General features: G+C 42.6%; 1 protein-coding gene across 1 annotated transcript in view; it reads left to right on the top strand.

Annotated features, from left to right (window-relative positions):
* The window catches only part of LOC148014979 (uncharacterized), a 39,319-nt gene extending 24,373 nt beyond the window's left edge, over window positions 1-14,946 (top strand). Inside the window, exon 4 of the mRNA XM_087665454.1 lies at window positions 14,891-14,946. Coding sequence (XP_087521580.1) covers window positions 14,891-14,931 — 41 coding nt within the window. The 3' untranslated portion in view covers window positions 14,932-14,946. The remainder of the gene's footprint in view (window positions 1-14,890) is intronic.
* The last annotated feature ends 8,942 nt before the right edge of the window (window positions 14,947-23,888 follow it).

Below are 23,888 nucleotides of genomic sequence, written 5' to 3'. Positions count from 1 at the left end.
AAAAAATGACAACAGAGAAAAAAGAGAGAGTGTGTCCATAAGAGAGAAATACTACAAGAAAAAAGAGAAAGAGTAACGATCAGAGAGAGACTAGAAAATGAGAGAGAAAGACAAAAAGAGAAAGAAATAAGTCATGAATGCTTGGAGAGAAAGGTGAAGATAAAAGGAGACTGATATTATTATCTAATGTTCAAAATTCAAGTCCCTAACACCTTATATACCTGTTAGTGTAGCTAGTATTTTCCCATTATTAAATTCCCCTCTCTTACATACATTTATTAAGGAGAAAAGAGAAAAGAAAAAATGGTGGGTAGTATGCTACATTAACTCGTGTTTGAAACTGAAAATGACAAAGTTGTATAGCGAGCAAAGAGAGGAAGATGAAAGAATGTGAGTTTGGTTGCTTACATATGAATACGCAAGACACAAGGCAAGGAGAGCTTATACACACACATGTACACACACTGCACTGCACAAGTAGATACACATATAGATGATCCACTTCTTCATGTTTGCCAACATGATGCCTCCCTTCTTACTTGTTATCATCATCTGTAATCTCCTATTTGTAAGATTTCAGCTCCGTACTCTATTTAAATATTTTAAGGATTTAAACCTATAGCGACGATGGGTAGTGATGTAGGTAGTGGCGTTGCTATTTGCGTCGCAAATAGCGATGTACAACAGGGAAAAAAAAAGGCCGAAATCGGGCGCGGGCACGTTTCGCGCATTTTCGTCGATTTTTTTGAGAGGGAGAGCGAGAGAGAGAGAGCGACTGTCGTGAGAGAGGGAGAGGAAGAAGGCTTGCCTCGTCGCCACCGCCGTTCGCGAAGGAGAGGATGAGCCTTCATTGCGAAGAGGAGCCGCCAAACCCTCGCCATATCTCATTGGTAAGTCCATTCTCCTTTTGCTTCTTTAGGGTTTAAGTCTCTTTTTCTTTTGCTTGTTTAGGAGAGGAAATGAGAGAGAAAGAGAGGGAGAGGGAGAGGGAGGGAGAGAAAGAGAAAGAGAGAGTGAGAGAAAGAGAAAGAGAAAGAGAAAGAGAGGGAGAGGGAGGGGGAGGAAACGAGAGAAGGAGAGAAAGAGAAAGAGAGGGAGAGGGAGAGGGAGGAAATGAGAGAGGGAGAGGGAGGGAGGGTGTATTCTCTCTCTCCCTCTCTCTTTTGCTTTTATAATTTGTGTATATATATATTGAGAGAGGGAGAGGAAATGAGAGAGGGAGAGGGAGAGAGAGGGAGAGGGAGGAAATGGAAGAGAGAGGGGCATGAAATGAAAGAATGAGAGAGAGAGAGAGGAAGAGAAAGAGAGAGAAAGAGAAAGAGGGAGAGGGAGGGGGGAGGAAACGAGAGAGGGAGAGAGAGAAAGAGAGGGAGAGGGAGAGGGATGGGGAGGAAATGAGAGAGGGAGAGGGAGGAAGAGTGCATTCTCTCTCTCCCTCTCCCTTTTGCTTTTATAATTTGTGTATATATATTGAGACAGGGAGAGGAAATGAGAGAGAGAGTGAGAGGGAGGAAATGGGGGAGGGAGGGAGAGGGAGAGTGAGAGGGAGGAAATGGAAGAGGGAGGGGGATGAAATGAGAGAACGAGAGAGAGGGAGAGTGTATTCTCTCTCTTATTTATTTAATTTTTGTATAATTTGTATATAATGTGAGAGGGAGAAGAAATGAGGGAGAGGGAGAAATAGAGTGAAATTAAAGAGAGGGAGAGGGAGAGGGAGGGGGAGGAAATGAGAGAGAAAGAGGAAGAGAGAGGAAATGAGAGAGTGAGAGTGTATTCTCTTTTTTTAAATTTATTTTTTGTATAATTTGTATGTAATGAGAAAGGGAGAAGAAATGAGGGAGAGGGTGAGGGAAAAAGAGAGGGAAATTAAAGAGAGGGAGAGGGAGGGGGAGAGGAAATGAGAGAGGGGGAGGAAGAGAGAAAATGAGAGGGAGAGGAAGAGGGAGACACGAAAATATAATAGGGAAATGAGAGGGAGAGGGAGGGAGAAGAAATGAGAGAAAGAGAGCAAAAGGAAATGGGAGAGGGAGAGGGAGGGAGAAGAAATGAGAGAAAGAGAGCAAAAGGAAATGAGAGAGGAAGAGGAGAGAAAAAAAAGAGAGAATGAGAGGAGAGAGAAAAAGGGATAAGATGTTAAACATAATAGGCAAATAGAGCAAGAGAGGGTATGGGTGAGGGTGAGGGCGAGGGAGAGAGGAAATGTGAGAGAGAGAGGAAGAGAAAAAATGAGAGAGGGAGAGGAGAGAAAAATAGAAAAAATTATTAAAAATAATAGACAAAGAGAAAAAGAGAGGGTCAGGGTGAAGAAGGGACAGAAAATGAGAGAGGGAGAGAAAGAGAGAAAGGTAAATGAGGGAGGGAGAGGAGAGAGAAGAAAAATGAGAGAAAAAGAGAAAAATCATTAAACCTAATAGGGAAAGAGAGATAGAAAGAGAGGGTGAGGGCGAGAGGGAGAGGAAGAGAAAATGAAATGAGAGAGGGACAGAAAGAGAAAACGAAATGAGAGAGGGAGAGGAGAGAAAAAATGAGAGAGAGGAGAGAGAAAAAGAGAAACCATTAAATCTAATAGGGAAAGAGAGAGAGGGCGAGGGAGAGGGAGAGAGGAAATGAGAGAGGGAGAGGCGAGAAAAAGGAATGAGAGAGAGAGTAGAGAAAAAGGAATGAGAGAGAGAGTAGAGAAAAAAAGAGTGTAAGGGAGGGAGAGAAATGAGAGAGGAGAGAGAAAAGGAGAGGGAGGAAGAGAAATGAGGAGAGGAGAGAAGAAAATGAGAGGGAGAGGAGAGAAAAAATAATGAGAGAGAAAAAAGAAAGAGAGAGGAGAGAGAAAATGGAATGAGAGAGGGCAAGGAAGGGAGAGGAATGAGAGAGGAGAGAAAAAGAAGGGAGGGAGGAAGTAGGAGGAGAAAAGAAAATGAGAGGGAGAGGAGAGAGAAAAAGGAACGAGAGAAAGAGGAGAGAAAGGAATGAGAGAGAGAGGAGAGAGAAAATGGAATGAGAGGGCAAGGGAGGGAGAGGAATGAGAGGAGAGAAAAAGAGAGGGAGAGGAATAAGAGGAAGAGTAGAGAGAAAATGAAATGAGAGAGAGGAGAGAGAAAAAGAGAAATGTCATTATACCTAATAGGAAAAGAGAGAAAGAGAGGGTGAGGGCGAGGGAGGGAGAGGAAATGAGAGAGGAAGAGTAGGGAGAAAAAAGAAATGAGAGGGAGAGAAGAGAGAAAAAAGAATGAGAGAGGAGAGAGAAAAAAGAATGAGAGAGAGAGGAGAGAGAAAAAAGAATGAGAGAGAAAAAAAGGGAGGGAGAGGAATGAGAGGGAGAGGAGAGAGAAAAGAAAATGAGAGAGGAAGAGGAGAGAAAAATGAATGAGAGAGGAGAGAGAAAAAGGAATGAGAGAGGGCAAGGGAGAGAGAAATGAGAGAGAAAGGAGAGAGAAAAAGAGAGGGAGGGAGAGGAATGAGAGGGAGAGGAGAGAGAAAAGGAAATGAGAGAGAGAGATAGGAGAGAGAAAAAGAGAAATATCATTAAACTTAATAAGGAAATAGAGAAAGAGAGGGTGAGGGTGAGGGAGTGAGAGGAAATAAGAGAGGAAGAGAAGAAAAAAAGAAAATGAGAGGAGAGAAAAAGAGAAATATCATTGAACCTAATAGGGAAAGAGAGTGAGGGCGAGGGAGGGAGAGGAAATGAGAGAGGGAGACGAAGAGAGAAAACGAAATATTATGTGCTAGGTACAGAGTATTAGGTACTAAATACTAGTGTTCTATGATACTATATGTTAGGTCATAGAAAGAGAGAGATGGAAGGAGAGTATAACAATCTAAGAAAAGAAAAGAATGATAACAAAAACAAATTGTTGTAACGTAGATAAAATAGAAAACGAAGGTCATGTTCAAGATCGCGAGGCGTATCTTAATCAGCGTGTTCCATGTCCTTGCTCTCAATGCAAGTTAGCAATTAGACGAAAATGCCGATTGTCTATAGACGAAAACGCTGAATTTTGACGTAGTACGCATCATCGACTGATTCGATATCCCGAAGACATGGAGGAGATGCCGCGGTTTATGTCAACGCGATAGTTGCATGGAGCCTTGACAACAGCGTCGTGAAGGGACAGAGGTCTCAATGGAGGAGTGGGAATTCTTGAGGGAATATAGTCCAAAGGTGATGAGGGGTTCAGAATCTGTCGTATCTAAATTTTATATAAGACATCTAATTTGAGTATTTCAATGTACAATACAAAATATATAGTGCAGCATGGTCGCGCGGGCAACATTTTCGTGTGGAGCGTACAATGGACTGTGGTGTCATGGTAAGGTTGAGCAAGAGAGTCGATGACGAGCAATGGATCTAAATACGGTTGTGGATGAGATGGAGTATTTTGGGAACTTGCAAAGTATTGTTACGGTGGATTACCGTAGCTTCTTCATGATATTATTCGATATGCAGTAGTTCAAAGTGGTACTTGGAGGAGCTGGAGGAACAGTTCGACGAGGTCTATCTGGATTTCTCGAAATAGATTCAAAAAAAAAAAGACAGATTTGCGTGACACCTTTGTGTTTTTGGCCCATTGTGAACAGGTGTATGGACTCATTTGCTTGTTAATTGTATTATGACATGGTTTATATCACAATGGTTTGAACTCTCTTGTACGTGTTTATGAACATGTAATTTTCTATCAAAACCTCGAGAACCTCAATGGTGGTATGTTATACCTTAAACTCTTCAAAGTGCAAGAATATATGATCAAAGCGATGTTTCGAGCATAAATAAAGATAATATGCAAATAGAGGTGTCGATATTGCAAGGGGTGGAGGCGGTCGAAAGCTTGGAGCCAATATCGGCTAACAATGATGGAAATACTAGAGTCCAAGAATTCTTTGAGAACGAGATGGACTCATTCTTTTGTGGTGATATGTCTATCAACCTTCTAGTGTATGCGGAGTTGTATCAGGAGATTAACATGGGACCATATGATACTTCATACTTGGAGCATCCACTTAATTCGTTGACCAATCGCTTATAAGGGTATATAAAATATGCATTTTGAGTGAGTTTTTTTAAAAATAATTTATATTACTGTGCTTTGTATAACTTACATCGATTATTCTAACATTATTTTTTATCTGTGTAGGTGACATTTTCAAGATGAGTCGAGGGATGAGCGATGAGAAGTTACAGGACATCTTTGTACGCATGTCTCCAGATCAGATCGCCAGATTCAGAGAGGTGGCAGACCAGGAGCTATCTTGGTCTTCGTTAGGGTGCTCTGTTAAATCTACTTCAGCGCGATCGGATGCTTCGGTTTCGAGTAGAAGAGCTCGACTCTCACGACTTGGGCAAGAGGGAGGGAGTGCATTGAGATTAGGGGAATGCTGCGGAGATACAGAGACAGTGAGTCCGCAGTCGACACGAGATATATGTGTGGCTCGCTTTTGTGGCCATTCCAGGGAGCGTACCTCAGGCTCAGGTGGATGCTATGGAGACACGGACGCGGTGTTCTACGTCTCGTCATTCAGCTGGAGCTGTGTCACCTCCAGGATTTGTTACACCTGTGGGGACGTCTACTCCAGTTACTTCGGTTTTTGTGCAACCATTAGCAGGTGGCACTCCTGTGGATGTCACTCCGAGAGATATTATTATCCCCGTCGGTACACTGGATGCATGGGGGTCTCTCGGATATGCCTAGGAGCGTGGACGCAGATATGAGATAACCCATCTTAGGCAGACTCCAGGGGGTTATGGATATCTAGTCGATAGTAGGTAAGGAGTCATCATCATGAATGATAAGGGAAGGAGGGTGATGGATCGCATGAGAGAGTTGTGCTAACAAGTTTTTCGACATATCGTGGATCATCAACATACTGGAGAGGAGATTGGATTACATAGTAGCAGTCTTCCACGAGGAGTTTTCGGTACCAGTCGCAATAGATAGATTCTTTACGGGCTGGATGATGGGTTACAATCGTGCATACATGTCACATAGACGATCCGATGCACACAAGGCAATCAAAAGTGGAACTGCAAAGCCCGAGTAATTAAATGTAGACGACTGGCGCTGACTGAGAGAGGAGGCTACAGATTCTCTAGGACGTCGGAGTCAACAGCGTGAGGCAGCAAGGGCACGACTTGGTCGGAGTGGTCCATTATCTTTGGAGTGGCAGTCACATGACATATTTGGAAGACTTTGTAAATTTTTTTTATTTCACTTGTTTATTTTTTGAAATATTTTTTGTACTGATAATCATGTTTCTAACAATTAGCATTTTGTTTTCTTTGTAGCATTTCATTATAAATCGCGATCCGACTGGCCTTGAGACTCGATATGTAGAGAGGCATGGTCTCACTGTATTGATCGATCGATTACGGTCGATCGATTACGGTCGATCAATGCATGGTCTCACTGTATTGATCGATCGATTGCAGAGGTACGGTCTCACTATATTGATCGACCAATTGCGGTCGATTAATGCAGTGAGACCATGCCTCTTTGCATATCAAGTCTCAAGACCAGTCGGATTGCGATTTATAATGGAGTGCTGTAAAAAAAAAGCTAACCGTTAGAAACATGATTGTCAATACAAAGAATATTTCAAAAAAATAAACAAGCAAAACAAAGGAAAAACTTACAAAGTCCTCCAAATATGTCATGTGGGCGCCACTCCCAAGATGATGGACCACTTCGGCCTCGAGTCGTGTCCTCGCTGCCTTGCGCTGTTGACTCCGTCCTGGAGATTCTGTAGCCTCCTTCCTCAGTCAACGCCAGTCGTCTGCATCTAATCACTCAGGCTTTGCAGTCCCACTCTTGATTGCCTTGCGTGCGTCGGATCGTCTATGTGACATGTATGTACGCATGTAACCATCATCCAGCCCGTAAAGAATCTATGTACTGCGACTGGCACCGGAAACTCCTCGTGCAAGGCTGCTACTATGTAGTCTCTTCTCCCCTCTGGTATGTTGATCATCCAAGATGTGTCGAAAAACTTGTTGGCACAACTCTCTCATGCGAGCCATCACCCTGCTCCCCTCATTATTCATGATGATGACTCATGATCTACTATCGACTAGATATCCATAACCCCTGGATTTTGCTTAAGATGAATCTTCTCCCATCTGCATCTATGCTCCTGGGCATATCCAGGAGATCCATGTGTATCCGGTGTATTGACGAGGGTGATATTTCTCAGAGTGGCATCCATAGGGGTGCCACCTGGTTGCGCAAAAGCTAGAGTAACTGGAGTAGATGTCTCCACATGTATGACAAAGCCTGGAGGTGACACAGCTCCATTTGAACGACGAGATGGAGACACCGCATCCGTGTCTCCACATCATCCACCTAAGCCTGAGGTACGCTTTTTGGAAGGGCCACTAGAGCGAGGAGTTGCGTATGTATCCCGTATCGACCGCGGGCTCATTGCCTCTGTATCTTTGCAGCATCCCTCTGATCTCGATGCACTCCCTCCCTCTGGCCCAAGTCGTGAGCGTCGAGCTCATCTTCTTGAAGCCGAAGCATCCGATCGCGCTGAAGCAGATCTAGCAGAGCACTTTGACGAAGACCGAGACAACTCCTGGTCTGCCGTCTCTCTGAATCTCGCGATTTGGTCTGGAGACATGCGTGCGAAGATGTCATGTAACTCCTCATCGCTCATCCCTCGACTCATCTTGAAAATGACATCTATATAGATAAAAAATGATGTTAGAATAATCAATTTAAATCATACAAAGCACAATAATATAAATTATTTAAAAAAAATCTCATTGAAAATGCATATCTTATGTACTCTTATAAGCGATTGGTCAATGAATTGAGTAAGTGGATGCTCCAAGTATGAAGTATCCTATGGTCTCATATTAATCTCCTAACACAACTCTGCATACATTGGAAGGTCGATAGACATGTCACCACAAAAGAATGAGTCGCCTTGTTTTCAAAGAATTCTTGGACTCTTGTATTTCCATCATTGTTAGCTGATGTTGGCTCCAAGCTTTCGACGACCTCCACCCCTTGCAATATCGATCCCTCTATTTACATATTATCTTTATCTATACTCGGAACAATGCTTTGATCATATACTCTCGCACTTCGAGGAGTTGAAGGTACAACATACCACCATCGAGGTTCTCGGGGGTTTGGATAAAAGATTACCTGTTCACAAACATGTACAAGAGAGTTCAAACCATTGTGATATAAACCATGTCGTAATACAATTAGCAAGCAAATAAGTCCATGTACCTGTTCATAATGGGTGGGCAACACAAAGGTGTCGTACAAATCCAGATGGACCTCGTCGAATTGTTGCTCCAGCTCTTCCAAGTACCACTTTGAACCACTGCACATCGAATAGTATCATGGAGAAGCTACGGTAATTTACCGTAACAATACTTTGCAAGTTCCCAAAATACTTCATCTCATCCACAACCGTGTTTGGATATGTTGCTCGTGATCGGCTCTCTTGCTCAAACCTTGCCATGACACCATAGTCCATTGTGGAGCGCATTTTGTCGATATATTCCACGCGAAAATGCCGTCCGCGCGACTACGTTGCACTATATATTTTGTATTGTACATTGAAACACTCAAATTAGATGTCTTATATAAAATTTAGATACGACAGATTCTAAACCCCTAATCACCTTTGGACTACATCTCCTCGAGAATTTTCACTTTTCCATTGAGACCTCTGTCCCTTCATGAGACGTTGCGGTCAAGGATCCATGCAACCATCGCGTTGACATAAACCGCGGCATCTCCTCTATGTCTTTGGGATATCGAATCGGTCGATAATGTGTACTACGTCGGAATTCAGCTCGCGTTTCCTCTCGATCTTGCCTAGCAATCTGGTACTTGGCGAGCCACGTCTCCATAGAGGCATGGTGCAACATAGAAAAGCGATTCACCTTCTCTTCCAACTACCACATCTTCAGTTAGTCTATCATCGTCCTTCAGCGACCATACAATTTCATTGTCTTGTTCCACCGTTGGTAGCCATTGTGAAATATGCACTAGCGCCTCAGACATCAACCAACCTTCGGCCATGCTATCTTCTAGTCGAGCTCGTTGTCGCACAAAGCCTTTCAGGATTTTCATGAAGCACTCCAAGAAGAACATCCATCGCGTATGGACAAGTCCAGCAATCTTCACTTCATCCATAAGATGCACAAGAAGGTGAAGTTCTATCGTGAGCATGCTAGTGGGCAGGTATTTCTCAAAGAGACAAACTATCTCCACTGCTCCTCGCCTTGCGGATTCAATAGAGGAGGTCTTAATTTTCTTCTTTCTGTGAGATCCATTGCACCAAAGACAATCTGTAAATGGCGCCGTGTATTTTTGGAGTAAGACATCTTGCGATCGTGATCGGTAGTACAAATTGCCACAAATAAGAAAGCATTATGAATAATGGGTACATTCTAAATAGCAAAATACCCACGCTAATTACAATCTATTCGTAGTACAAATCTGATATATCTTATGCTAGTTATGGGATTTTAGCGCTGATAAATGGTCATCTTTAGAAAATGCGGACCTGAGAGAACGCATCATACCTGTCGGAGTACGGATAGATTTGATTACTTGCTTCACAATGCGCTCTTCTTTAGTGGACAAAACCCAAGGAGTGTATGGAAGTTGTACACGACTATCAAGACTCGACTGCGGTCAAAGTGCCTCCATCTTACCTGTCTCCTTCAAATTCATTCGTGTCCCTATAGTGTCTCTCTTTTCTGTGATGTGGTCCCATAACAAGCTGCCCACATTCTTGAAAAAATGCATGGGATCCAACAAGTGGTTGACTTGTAAGTGGGTTCAATATGACAACTCGTAGAAAACTGAGAACTGCCGCATTCCCATGCATTGCCATTTGGATGTGATTCCGCGTGGACCATTTTCAGCTCGTACCAGCTTGCGGCGTTCATACGTGTTGCAGGTCATCCAAGATAACCTTCCTTGAGTGATGCTCAAGCAGCGTGTCCTTGATATACCATCTTCTTCACGGTTCGTGACCTTCGGGAGTCTAATTGTGGCCCGCACAATGAACATGCATGATAACTTGAGGTAACCAGACCTGTTCCAACACCACGACCTAGTGAATACTTGGTGAACTAGATAAAATATAGATATTACAAGTAAAAACGGAGGTCTGCTCACCTGAGCACTCTTCCAATCCTAGAAAGTCATGCATCATCCATATGAGAATGGCTCGAATATTGACTGATCGTCGACCATCGCGCCTGCTCATATCTTACACGGTGACCCCCTCCCACAAAATCTTAAGCTCATCGACTAATGGACAGAGATACACGTCCATATTTTTTACTTTGTAGCGGCCTGGGACGAGCAAGCTAAGGATAAGATGTCCTTTCTTCGTAGAAAGCCATGGAGGAATATTGTAGTTGACAAGGACTACATGCCACACACTGTAAGAAGTTGAGCACAGATCGAGCACTGTGACCGAATGGGTTCACGCCATCCATTGCAAGACCGAGCCGAAGATTCCTTGGCTCTCGCGCAAAGCTTGGGAAGATTAAGTCAATGTAGCTCTATGTGCGCGGATCCGCTGATATTCGTTGTACTCCCTCCGTGGACCTATTTTGCGCTTGCCACGTTGTCAAGCTCGCCATGTCGGACATTCGAAACATGTGGTTTATGCGGGGGATGAGCCGAAAGTGTCTGAGAACTTTTTGAGGGATGGTTTGCCCTTGCAAGTCCTGTCGATACTTGTGAGCACCACAGTTTGGACATGTCTCCATAGTCTCGTATTCTTCTCGAAACAGTATGCAATCGTTGATACATGCATGGATGTTATTGTAGTCCATGCTAAGCTTCCGTAAAACATGTGCATTATTACGAGACTCAGGCATGGTATTTGGAGGTGGTAATATACGATATTTCAATAACTTGAAAAAAATCATAAAACACCTTGAAAAAGCACAAATGTTTGTAACAATAGTGCCGAAAAAATTTTTCAATGAAGCATATGTACAAGGTACCTGAACAACTCCGTCACACTCGTATCGCTCCATCCGTATTTTACTTGCACACTTAAGAGTGCAGGCAGTGTCTTCACGAGATACTCGGCACCCATCATATAATGGTATGGATACTTCCTCTCTAAGCGGATCAAAAGTCTCGACATCCATGGGAATCAATGCATCGATCATTGCCTCCATCTCAGGCTCTAAGATTGTATGTAGGCCTGGAAGGTTGCTTGTTTTCTCTGGCATTGACGGTATAGATTGGCCTTGCGAGTGGTGGATTGGCTCATGCACTCCATCCATCGCACGCCCACATACTCTTCTAATTGGCCGCAAAGGGTGCACTCTTCCTTGGGACGAGACATCACCTCCCTGGATAGAAAATTTGCCAGCAAGACCCAATCTTATTGTATATGGTATTCAATTAGCTTGCGAGTACAATGTATGATTGATATTAACTTCAAATTACCGTTTGCTGAAAATCCGCAATCGCCTGATCAATGATCTCAAATTGAAACTCGCCAAATCGTCGTACGTCTTCTATAGACAATCGACATTTTCGTCTAATTGCTAACTTGCATTGAGAGCAAGGACATGGGACACGCTGATTAAGATACGCCTCGCGATCTTGAACATGACATTCGTTTTCTATTTTGTCTACGTTACAACAAACAATTTGTTTTTGTTATCATTATTTTCCTTTCTTAGATTGTTATACTCTCCTTCCATCTCTCTCTTTCTATGACCTAAGATATAGTATCATAGAACACTAGTATTTAGTACCTCTCCCTCCCTCTCTCTTTCTCTTCTCTCCCTCTCTCATTTCCTTTTTCTCTCTCCTCTCCCTCTCTCATTTCCTCTCCCTCCCTCAACCTCACCCTCTGTTTCTCTTTTCCTATTAGGTATAATGATATTTCTCTTTTTCTCTCTTCTCTCTCATTTCCTTTTCTCTCTCTACTCTCCCTCTCATTCCTCTCCCTCCCTCTCTTTTTCTCTCTTCTCTCTCATTTCTCTCCCTCCCTTGTCCTCTCTCATTCCATTTTTCTCTCCTCTCATTCATTTTCTCTCTCCTGTCCCTCTCATTTCCTTTTCTCTCTTATTCTCATTGCTCTCCCTCCCTCTTTTTTTCCCTCTCCTCTCTCTATTTCTCTCTCTCCCTTGCCCTCTCTTATTCCTTTTTTTCTCTCCTCTCCCTCTCTCATTTGCTTTTTCTCTCTCCTCTCCCTCCCTCGCCCTCACCCTCTCTTTCTCTATTTCCCTATTAGGTTTAATGGTTTTTCTATTTTTCTCTTTGCTCTCTCTCTTATTTTTTTTCTCTCTCCCTGTCTTATTTCGTTTTCTCTCTTGCTCTCTCTCTCATTTCATTTTCTCTTCCTCTCCCTCTCTTGCCCTCACCCTTTCTTTCTATCTCTCTTTCCCTATTAGGTTTAATGATTTTCTCTATTTTTCTCTCTCCTCTCCCTCTCTTATTTACCTTTATCTCTTTTTCTTCCTCTCATTTCCTGTCCATTTTTCACCCTGACCCTCTCTTTTTCTTTCTCTATTATTTTTAATAATTTTTTTCTCTCCTCTCCCTCTCATTTTTTTCTCTTCCTCTCCCTCTCATTTCCTCTCTCACCCTCACCCTCACCCTCACCCATACCCTCTCTTGCTTTATTTGCTTATTATGTTTAACATCTTATCTCTTTCTTTCTCCTCTCTCTTTTATTTCCTTTTGCTCTCTTCCTCTCCTCTAATTTCTTCTCCCTCCCTCTGCCTCTCTTATTTCCCTATTATGTTTTCGTCTCTCCCCCCTCTCCCTTTCCCTCTCTCATTCCCTCTCCCTTTCCCTCTCTCATTTTCTCTCTCTTTCTCCCCTTGCTCTCTCATTTCCTTTCCCTCTTCCCCTCCCTCGCCCTCTCTTTAATTTCCCTCTCTTTTTTCCTCTCCCTCTCCCTCATTTCTTCTCCCTTTCTCATTACATACAAATTATACAAAAAATAAATAAAAAGGAGAGAATAAACACTCCTCTCATTCCCTCTCTCTTTCTCTCTTTCTCTCTCATTTCCTCTCTCCCATTTCCTTCCTCTCTCTCTTTAATTTCACTCTCTTTCTCCCTCATTTCTTCTCCCTTTCACATTATATACAAATTATACAAAAATTAAATAAATAAGAGAATACACTCTTCCTCTCTCATTCTCTCATTTCATCCCCCTCCCTCTTCCATTTTCTCCCTCTCACTCTCCCTCCTCCCCCTCTCCCTCCCTCCCCCATTTCCTCCCTTTCCCTCTCATTTTCTCTCTCTCTCTCAATGTATATATACAAATCATAAAAGCAAAAGGGAGAGGGAGAGAGAGAATGCACTCTCCCTCCCTCTCCCTCTCCCTCTCCCTCTCTTTCTTTCTCTCCCTCTCTCGTTTCCTCCCCCCTCTCTCTCCCTCTTTCTCTTTCTCTTTCTCTTTCTCTCTTATTCTTTCTCGTTCTCTCATTTCATCCCCCTTTCTCTTCCATTTCCTCCCTCTCCCTCCCTCCCTGCCCCTCTCTCCCTCCCTATCTTTCTCTCTCATTTCCTTTCACTCTCTTAATATATATATACAAATTATAAAAGCAAAAGAGAGAGGGAGAGAGAATGCACTCTCCCTCCCTTTCCCTCTCTCATTTCCTTCCTCTCCCTCTCTCATTTCCTTCCTCTTCCTCTCCCTCTCTTTCTCTTTCTTTCCCTCTCTCATTTCCTCCCCCTCTCTCTCCCTCTCTCTCTCTTTCTCTTTCTCTCTCTTTCTCTTTCTCTTTCTCCCTCTCCCTCTCCCTCTCCCTCTCTCTCTCTCTCTCTCTCTCTCTCTCTCTCTCTCTCTCTCTCTTTCTCTCTCATTTTCTCTCATAAACAAGCAAAAGAGAAAGACAATTAAACCCTAAACAAGCAAAAGGAGAGAATGGACTTACCGATGAGATATGGTGAGGGTTTGGCGGCTCCTCTTCTCGATGAAGGCTCCTCCTTTCCTTTGCAAATGACGGCTTCGGCGGTGGTGGCGGCAAGCCTTTTTGCTCTCACTCTCTTACGACGGTCGCTCTCTGTCTCTCGCTCTTCCTTCAAAACGATCGACGAAAATGTGCGAAACGAACCCGCGCTCAGTTTTACTTGTTTTTTTTCCTGTGGGGCGTCTCTATGCGACACAAATAGCGACGCTGCTCCTTGCGTCGCTACCTGCCATCGCTATAGGTTTAAATCCTTGTAGTGGTTAAATATAGTACGGAGCTGAAATCTTACAAAGAGGAGGTTATAGATGATGATAGCAAGTAAGGAGGGAGGCATCATGTTGGCGAGCATGAAGAAGTGGATAATCTATGTGTGTGTCTGCTTGTGCAGTGTAGTGTGTGTACATGTGTGTGTACACGTGTGTGTATGAGCTCTCCTTGCCTCGTGTCTTGTGTATTTATATGTAAGCAACAAAACTCACATTCTTTCATTTTTCTCTCTTTGCTCGCCATACAACTTTGTCATTTTGAGTTCCAAACACGAGTTAATGTAGCATGCTACCCACTCTGTTTTCTTCTCTTTTCTCCTTAATGAATGTGTGTAAGAGAGGGGGATTTAATAATGGAAAAATACTAGCTACACTAGTGGGTATACAAGGTGTTAGGGACTTGAATTTTGAACATTAGATAATAATATCAGTCTTCTTTTATCTTCACCTTTCTCTCCAAGCATTTATGATTTATTTCTTTCTCTTTTTGTCTTTCTCTCTCATTTTCTAGTCTCTCTCTCATCGTTACTCTTTCTCTTTTTTCTTGTAGTATTTCTCTCTTATGTACACACACTCTTTTTTCTCTGTTGTCATTTTTTTGACAAGTGGTATTAAAGCCATAAGTTTTTGATCTAGTTAGTGATATTTTATTTAATTTCTCTTTTTCGGTCACACAAATTCAATAACTTCAGGTGCATATGTACAGACATGGTAGGGAGCATTGGAGTGACTAGTGGACATTTCTAAGAAGAAGACAAGCAGCATTGAAGACTTTCAAAAGCTGGAGACATTTCCAAGAAGAGGATAGGTAACATTGAAATTAAAGAGCATATAAACTATGTATCTTTGTGTTCAGGGTGGGGAATACTAGACTCACAGGTATGAGAAGTAAATCTTTTGTTTGGAAAGTTCTGCATTCATGAAATCTGGTAAGGCAACAGTGACCTTTAAAGCTGATGTATCCATAGAGTCATTCATACTAGAAATGGTAGCAGATGTCTCATCAATGGAAAGTTCTGCATTGTTCTGCTGGAAGATGAAGGTGAGAGAGAAATGACTTTGAAATTATACAGATCGAGTTAGAGAATACGCCATAGAAATAGTTTTGAACAAATAATACAATACAAAATATTTTTCGGATGTGATTGGTATAGTGAAAGAAAGAATAATAGAGCTGAAATCTTATAAAGAGGAGGTTGCATGTGATGATAGCAAGGAGGGAGGTATCATGTTGACGAGCATAAAAATACGAACCATTTGTTTGTGTGTCTGCATGTGCACTGTAGTGTGTGTATAAGTGTGTATGTTTGAGCTTGTCTCGCCTCCTGTTTTTCATATTTATATGTAAGCAATCCAACTCGCATTATTTCATTTTCTTGTCTTTGCTCGATATACTTTGTCATTTCAGTTTCAAACATGAGTTAATGTAGCATAATACTTACTGTTTTTTTTTTCTCCTTAATGAATTCGTTTTAGTGGTCTTTTGGTAAATCAATTCGTTTTTCTTGCTCATCAATGATATTTATCAAAAGGCCATTAAAACACATTCATAAAGGACAAAAGGGAGATGAAAAAAAAGATGAGTGGTATACTATATTAACTTGTATTTGAAATTGAAATGGTGACGTTATATAGTGAGAAAAGAGAAACGAATACGAGGTTGGGTTGTTTACATATAAATACAAAAGCGCGAGGCGAGATGAGCTCACATGCACACACACACACACACACACACACACACATATGTATACACTACATTGCACAGATAGATAAACATAGAGAGAGATGACCTACATCTTCATGCTCGTCCACATGATGTGTGTCTCATTACTTACTGTCATTTCTTGTAACCTCCTCTTTGTAAGATTTTAGCTTCGTATTTATTTCTTTTACTATATCCATTGCATATGAAAAATATTTTATATTGCATTATTTGTTCAAAATTATTTCTATAGAATATTTTTTGACTCGATTTATATAATTCCAAAGTTATCTCTATCTCATCTTCATCTTCACTTAATATAATCTAAATTTCTATTGAGCTCATGATAATTTTTAAAATATCTTTATCAATTTGACATTTGATGTTATAATGCAATGTTTTAAGTAAAACACAAAGATGAAAATCTTGGAGATGTTAAGCATTACCAATCCATGAGATTGAGCTAAAATATGTAGTTAAATTAAGATCAATGAGAGAGAGAGAGAGAGAGAGAGAGAGAGAGAGAGAGAGAGAGAGAGAGAGAGAGGGAGGGAGGGAGGGAGGGAGGGAGAGAGAGAGAGAGAGAGAGTTTTTTTTAAAATAATTTATATTACTGTGCTTTGTATAACTTACATCGATTATTCTAACATTATTTTTTATCTGTGTAGGTGACATTTTCAAGATGAGTCGAGGGATGAGCGATGAGAAGTTACAGGACATCTTTGCACGCATGTCTCCAGATCAGATCGCCAGATTCAGAGAGGTGGCAGACCAGGAGCTATCTTGGTCTTCGTTAGGGCGCTCTGTTAAATCTACTTCAGCGCGATCGGATGCTTCGGTTTCGAGTAGAAGAGCTCGACTCTCACGACTTGGGCAAGAGGGAGGGAGTGCATTGAGATTAGGGGAATGCTGCGGAGATACAGAGACAGTGAGTCCGCAGTCGACACGAGATATATGTGTGGCTCGCTTTTGTGGCCATTCCAGGGAGCGTACCTCAGGCTCAGGTGGATGCTATGGAGACACGGACGCGGTGTTCTACGTCTCGTCATTCAGCTGGAGCTGTGTCACCTCCAGGATTTGTTACACCTGTGGGGACGTCTACTCCAGTTACTTCGGTTTTTGTGCAACCATTAGCAGGTGGCACTCCTGTGGATGTCACTCCGAGAGATATTATTATCCCCGTCGGTACACTGGATGCATGGGGGTCTCTCGGATATGCCTAGGAGCGTGGACGCAGATATGAGATAACCCATCTTAGGCAGACTCCAGGGGGTTATGGATATCTAGTCGATAGTAGGTAAGGAGTCATCATCATGAATGATAAGGGAAGGAGGGTGATGGATCGCATGAGAGAGTTGTGCTAACAAGTTTTTCGACATATCGTGGATCATCAACATACTGGAGAGGAGATTGGATTACATAGTAGCAGTCTTCCACGAGGAGTTTTCGGTACCAGTCGCAATAGATAGATTCTTTACGGGCTGGATGATGGGTTACAATCGTGCATACATGTCACATAGACGATCCGATGCACACAAGGCAATCAAAAGTGGAACTGCAAAGCCCGAGTAATTAAATGTAGACGACTGGCGCTGACTGAGAGAGGAGGCTACAGATTCTCTAGGACGTCGGAGTCAACAGCGTGAGGCAGCAAGGGCACGACTTGGTCGGAGTGGTCCATTATCTTTGGAGTGGCAGTCACATGACATATTTGGAAGACTTTGTAAATTTTTTTTATTTCACTTGTTTATTTTTTGAAATATTTTTTGTACTGATAATCATGTTTCTAACAATTAGCATTTTGTTTTCTTTGTAGCATTTCATTATAAATCGCGATCCGACTGGCCTTGAGACTCGATATGTAGAGAGGCATGGTCTCACTGTATTGATCGATCGATTACGGTCGATCGATTACGGTCGATCAATGCATGGTCTCACTGTATTGATCGATCGATTGCAGAGGTACGGTCTCACTATATTGATCGACCAATTGCGGTCGATTAATGCAGTGAGACCATGCCTCTTTGCATATCAAGTCTCAAGACCAGTCGGATTGCGATTTATAATGGAGTGCTGTAAAAAAAAAGCTAACCGTTAGAAACATGATTGTCAATACAAAGAATATTTCAAAAAAATAAACAAGCAAAACAAAGGAAAAACTTACAAAGTCCTCCAAATATGTCATGTGGGCGCCACTCCCAAGATGATGGACCACTTCGGCCTCGAGTCGTGTCCTCGCTGCCTTGCGCTGTTGACTCCGTCCTGGAGATTCTGTAGCCTCCTTCCTCAGTCAACGCCAGTCGTCTGCATCTAATCACTCAGGCTTTGCAGTCCCACTCTTGATTGCCTTGCGTGCGTCGGATCGTCTATGTGACATGTATGTACGCATGTAACCATCATCCAGCCCGTAAAGAATCTATGTACTGCGACTGGCACCGGAAACTCCTCGTGCAAGGCTGCTACTATGTAGTCTCTTCTCCCCTCTGGTATGTTGATCATCCAAGATGTGTCGAAAAACTTGTTGGCACAACTCTCTCATGCGAGCCATCACCCTGCTCCCCTCATTATTCATGATGATGACTCATGATCTACTATCGACTAGATATCCATAACCCCTGGATTTTGCTTAAGATGAATCTTCTCCCATCTGCATCTATGCTCCTGGGCATATCCAGGAGATCCATGTGTATCCGGTGTATTGACGAGGGTGATATTTCTCAGAGTGGCATCCATAGGGGTGCCACCTGGTTGCGCAAAAGCTAGAGTAACTGGAGTAGATGTCTCCACATGTATGACAAAGCCTGGAGGTGACACAGCTCCATTTGAACGACGAGATGGAGACACCGCATCCGTGTCTCCACATCATCCACCTAAGCCTGAGGTACGCTTTTTGGAAGGGCCACTAGAGCGAGGAGTTGCGTATGTATCCCGTATCGACCGCGGGCTCATTGCCTCTGTATCTTTGCAGCATCCCTCTGATCTCGATGCACTCCCTCCCTCTGGCCCAAGTCGTGAGCGTCGAGCTCATCTTCTTGAAGCCGAAGCATCCGATCGCGCTGAAGCAGATCTAGCAGAGCACTTTGACGAAGACCGAGACAACTCCTGGTCTGCCGTCTCTCTGAATCTCGCGATTTGGTCTGGAGACATGCGTGCGAAGATGTCATGTAACTCCTCATCGCTCATCCCTCGACTCATCTTGAAAATGACATCTATATAGATAAAAAATGATGTTAGAATAATCAATTTAAATCATACAAAGCACAATAATATAAATTATTTAAAAAAAATCTCATTGAAAATGCATATCTTATGTACTCTTATAAGCGATTGGTCAATGAATTGAGTAAGTGGATGCTCCAAGTATGAAGTATCCTATGGTCTCATATTAATCTCCTAACACAACTCTGCATACATTGGAAGGTCGATAGACATGTCACCACAAAAGAATGAGTCGCCTTGTTTTCAAAGAATTCTTGGACTCTTGTATTTCCATCATTGTTAGCTGATGTTGGCTCCAAGCTTTCGACGACCTCCACCCCTTGCAATATCGATCCCTCTATTTACATATTATCTTTATCTATACTCGGAACAATGCTTTGATCATATACTCTCGCACTTCGAGGAGTTGAAGGTACAACATACCACCATCGAGGTTCTCGGGGGTTTGGATAAAAGATTACCTGTTCACAAACATGTACAAGAGAGTTCAAACCATTGTGATATAAACCATGTCGTAATACAATTAGCAAGCAAATAAGTCCATGTACCTGTTCATAATGGGTGGGCAACACAAAGGTGTCGTACAAATCCAGATGGACCTCGTCGAATTGTTGCTCCAGCTCTTCCAAGTACCACTTTGAACCACTGCACATCGAATAGTATCATGGAGAAGCTACGGTAATTTACCGTAACAATACTTTGCAAGTTCCCAAAATACTTCATCTCATCCACAACCGTGTTTGGATATGTTGCTCGTGATCGGCTCTCTTGCTCAAACCTTGCCATGACACCATAGTCCATTGTGGAGCGCATTTTGTCGATATATTCCACGCGAAAATGCCGTCCGCGCGACTACGTTGCACTATATATTTTGTATTGTACATTGAAACACTCAAATTAGATGTCTTATATAAAATTTAGATACGACAGATTCTAAACCCCTAATCACCTTTGGACTACATCTCCTCGAGAATTTTCACTTTTCCATTGAGACCTCTGTCCCTTCATGAGACGTTGCGGTCAAGGATCCATGCAACCATCGCGTTGACATAAACCGCGGCATCTCCTCTATGTCTTTGGGATATCGAATCGGTCGATAATGTGTACTACGTCGGAATTCAGCTCGCGTTTCCTCTCGATCTTGCCTAGCAATCTGGTACTTGGCGAGCCACGTCTCCATAGAGGCATGGTGCAACATAGAAAAGCGATTCACCTTCTCTTCCAACTACCACATCTTCAGTTAGTCTATCATCGTCCTTCAGCGACCATACAATTTCATTGTCTTGTTCCACCGTTGGTAGCCATTGTGAAATATGCACTAGCGCCTCAGACATCAACCAACCTTCGGCCATGCTATCTTCTAGTCGAGCTCGTTGTCGCACAAAGCCTTTCAGGATTTTCATGAAGCACTCCAAGAAGAACATCCATCGCGTATAGACAAGTCCAGCAATCTTCACTTCATCCATAAGATGCACAAGAAGGTGAAGTTCTATCGTGAGCATGCTAGTGGGCAGGTATTTCTCAAAGAGACAAACTATCTCCACTGCTCCTCGCCTTGCGGATTCAATAGAGGAGGTCTTAATTTTCTTCTTTCTGTGAGATCCATTGCACCAAAGACAATCTGTAAATGGCGCCGTGTATTTTTGGAGTAAGACATCTTGCGATCGTGATCGGTAGTACAAATTGCCACAAATAAGAAAGCATTATGAATAATGGGTACATTCTAAATAGCAAAATACCCACGCTAATTACAATCTATTCGTAGTACAAATCTGATATATCTTATGCTAGTTATGGGATTTTAGCGCTGATAAATGGTCATCTTTAGAAAATGCGGACCTGAGAGAACGCATCATACCTGTCGGAGTACGGATAGATTTGATTACTTGCTTCACAATGCGCTCTTCTTTAGTGGACAAAACCCAAGGAGTGTATGGAAGTTGTACACGACTATCAAGACTCGACTGCGGTCAAAGTGCCTCCATCTTACCTGTCTCCTTCAAATTCATTCGTGTCCCTATAGTGTCTCTCTTTTCTGTGATGTGGTCCCATAACAAGCTGCCCACATTCTTGAAAAAATGCATGGGATCCAACAAGTGGTTGACTTGTAAGTGGGTTCAATATGACAACTTGTAGAAAACTGAGAACTGCCGCATTCCCATGCATTGCCATTTGGATGTGATTCCGCGTGGACCATTTTCAGCTCGTACCAGCTTGCGGCGTTCATACGTGTTGCAGGTCATCCAAGATAATCTTCCTTGAGTGATGCTCAAGCAGCGTGTCCTTGATATACCATCTTCTTCACGGTTCGTGACCTTCGGGAGTCTAATTGTGGCCCGCACAATGAACATGCATGATAACTTGAGGTAACCAGACCTGTTCCAACACCACGACCTAGTGAATACTTGGTGAACTAGATAAAATATAGATATTACAAGTAAAAACGGAGGTCTGCTCACCTGAGCACTCTTCCAATCCTAGAAAGTCATGCATCATCCATATGAGAATGGCTCGAATATTGACTGATCGTCGACCATCGCGCCTGCTCATATCTTACACGGTGACCCCCTCCCACAAAATCTTAAGCTCATCGACTAATGGACAGAGATACACGTCCATATTTTTTACTTTGTAGCGGCCTGGGACGAGCAAGCTAAGGATAAGATGTCCTTTCTTCGTAGAAAGCCATGGAGGAATATTGTAGTTGACAAGGACTACATGCCACACACTGTAAGAAGTTGAGCACAGATCGAGCACTGTGACCGAATGGGTTCACGCCATCCATTGCAAGACCGAGCCGAAGATTCCTTGGCTCTCGCGCAAAGCTTGGGAAGATTAAGTCAATGTAGCTCTATGTGCGCGGATCCGCTGATATTCGTTGAACTCCCTCCGTGGACCTATTTTGCGCTTGCCACGTTGTCAAGCTCGCCATGTCGGACATTCGAAACATGTGGTTTATGCGGGGGATGAGCCGAAAGTGTCTGAGAACTTTTTGAGGGATGGTTTGCCCTTGCAAGTCCTGTCGATACTTGTGAGCACCACAGTTTGGACATGTCTCCATAGTCTCGTATTCTTCTCGAAACAGTATGCAATCGTTGATACATGCATGGATGTTATTGTAGTCCATGCTAAGCTTCCGTAAAACATGTGCATTATTACGAGACTCAGGCATGGTATTTGGAGGTGGTAATATACGATATTTCAATAACTTGAAAAAAATCATAAAACACCTTGAAAAAGCACAAATGTTTGTAACAATAGTGCCGAAAAAATTTTTCAATGAAGCATATGTACAAGGTACCTGAACAACTCCGTCACACTCGTATCGCTCCATCCGTATTTTACTTGCACACTTAAGAGTGCAGGCAGTGTCTTCACGAGATACTCGGCACCCATCATATAATGGTATGGATACTTCCTCTCTAAGCGGATCAAAAGTCTCGACATCCATGGGAATCAATGCATCGATCATTGCCTCCATCTCAGGCTCTAAGATTGTATGTAGGCCTGGAAGGTTGCTTGTTTTCTCTGGCATTGACGGTATAGATTGGCCTTGCGAGTGGTGGATTGGCTCATGCACTCCATCCATCGCACGCCCACATACTCTTCTAATTGGCCGCAAAGGGTGCACTCTTCCTTGGGACGAGACATCACCTCCCTGGATAGAAAATTTGCCAGCAAGACCCAATCTTATTGTATATGGTATTCAATTAGCTTGCGAGTACAATGTATGATTGATATTAACTTCAAATTACCGTTTGCTGAAAATCCGCAATCGCCTGATCAATGATCTCAAATTGAAACTCGCCAAATCGTCGTACGTCTTCTATAGACAATCGACATTTTCGTCTAATTGCTAACTTGCATTGAGAGCAAGGACATGGGACACGCTGATTAAGATACGCCTCGCGATCTTGAACATGACATTCGTTTTCTATTTTGTCTACGTTACAACAAACAATTTGTTTTTGTTATCATTATTTTCCTTTCTTAGATTGTTATACTCTCCTTCCATCTCTCTCTTTCTATGACCTAAGATATAGTATCATAGAACACTAGTATTTAGTACCTCTCCCTCCCTCTCTCTTTCTCTTCTCTCCCTCTCTCATTTCCTTTTTCTCTCTCCTCTCCCTCTCTCATTTCCTCTCCCTCCCTCAACCTCACCCTCTGTTTCTCTTTTCCTATTAGGTATAATGATATTTCTCTTTTTCTCTCTTCTCTCTCATTTCCTTTTCTCTCTCTACTCTCCCTCTCATTCCTCTCCCTCCCTCTCTTTTTCTCTCTTCTCTCTCATTTCTCTCCCTCCCTTGTCCTCTCTCATTCCATTTTTCTCTCCTCTCATTCATTTTCTCTCTCCTGTCCCTCTCATTTCCTTTTCTCTCTTATTCTCATTGCTCTCCCTCCCTCTTTTTTTCCCTCTCCTCTCTCTATTTCTCTCTCTCCCTTGCCCTCTCTTATTCCTTTTTTTCTCTCCTCTCCCTCTCTCATTTGCTTTTTCTCTCTCCTCTCCCTCCCTCGCCCTCACCCTCTCTTTCTCTATTTCCCTATTAGGTTTAATGGTTTTTCTATTTTTCTCTTTGCTCTCTCTCTTATTTTTTTTCTCTCTCCCTGTCTTATTTCGTTTTCTCTCTTGCTCTCTCTCTCATTTCATTTTCTCTTCCTCTCCCTCTCTTGCCCTCACCCTTTCTTTCTATCTCTCTTTCCCTATTAGGTTTAATGATTTTCTCTATTTTTCTCTCTCCTCTCCCTCTCTTATTTACCTTTATCTCTTTTTCTTCCTCTC

This window comes from Lygodium microphyllum, chromosome 24 (genome assembly GCF_053477565.2).
Source record: "Lygodium microphyllum isolate KBCC chromosome 24, Lygodium_microphyllum_v1.1.10, whole genome shotgun sequence".
Taxonomy (NCBI): domain Eukaryota; kingdom Viridiplantae; phylum Streptophyta; class Polypodiopsida; order Schizaeales; family Lygodiaceae; genus Lygodium; species Lygodium microphyllum.
Note: the sequence above shows the minus strand (reverse complement) of the source record. Positions and strands in the feature narration are given on the sequence as shown.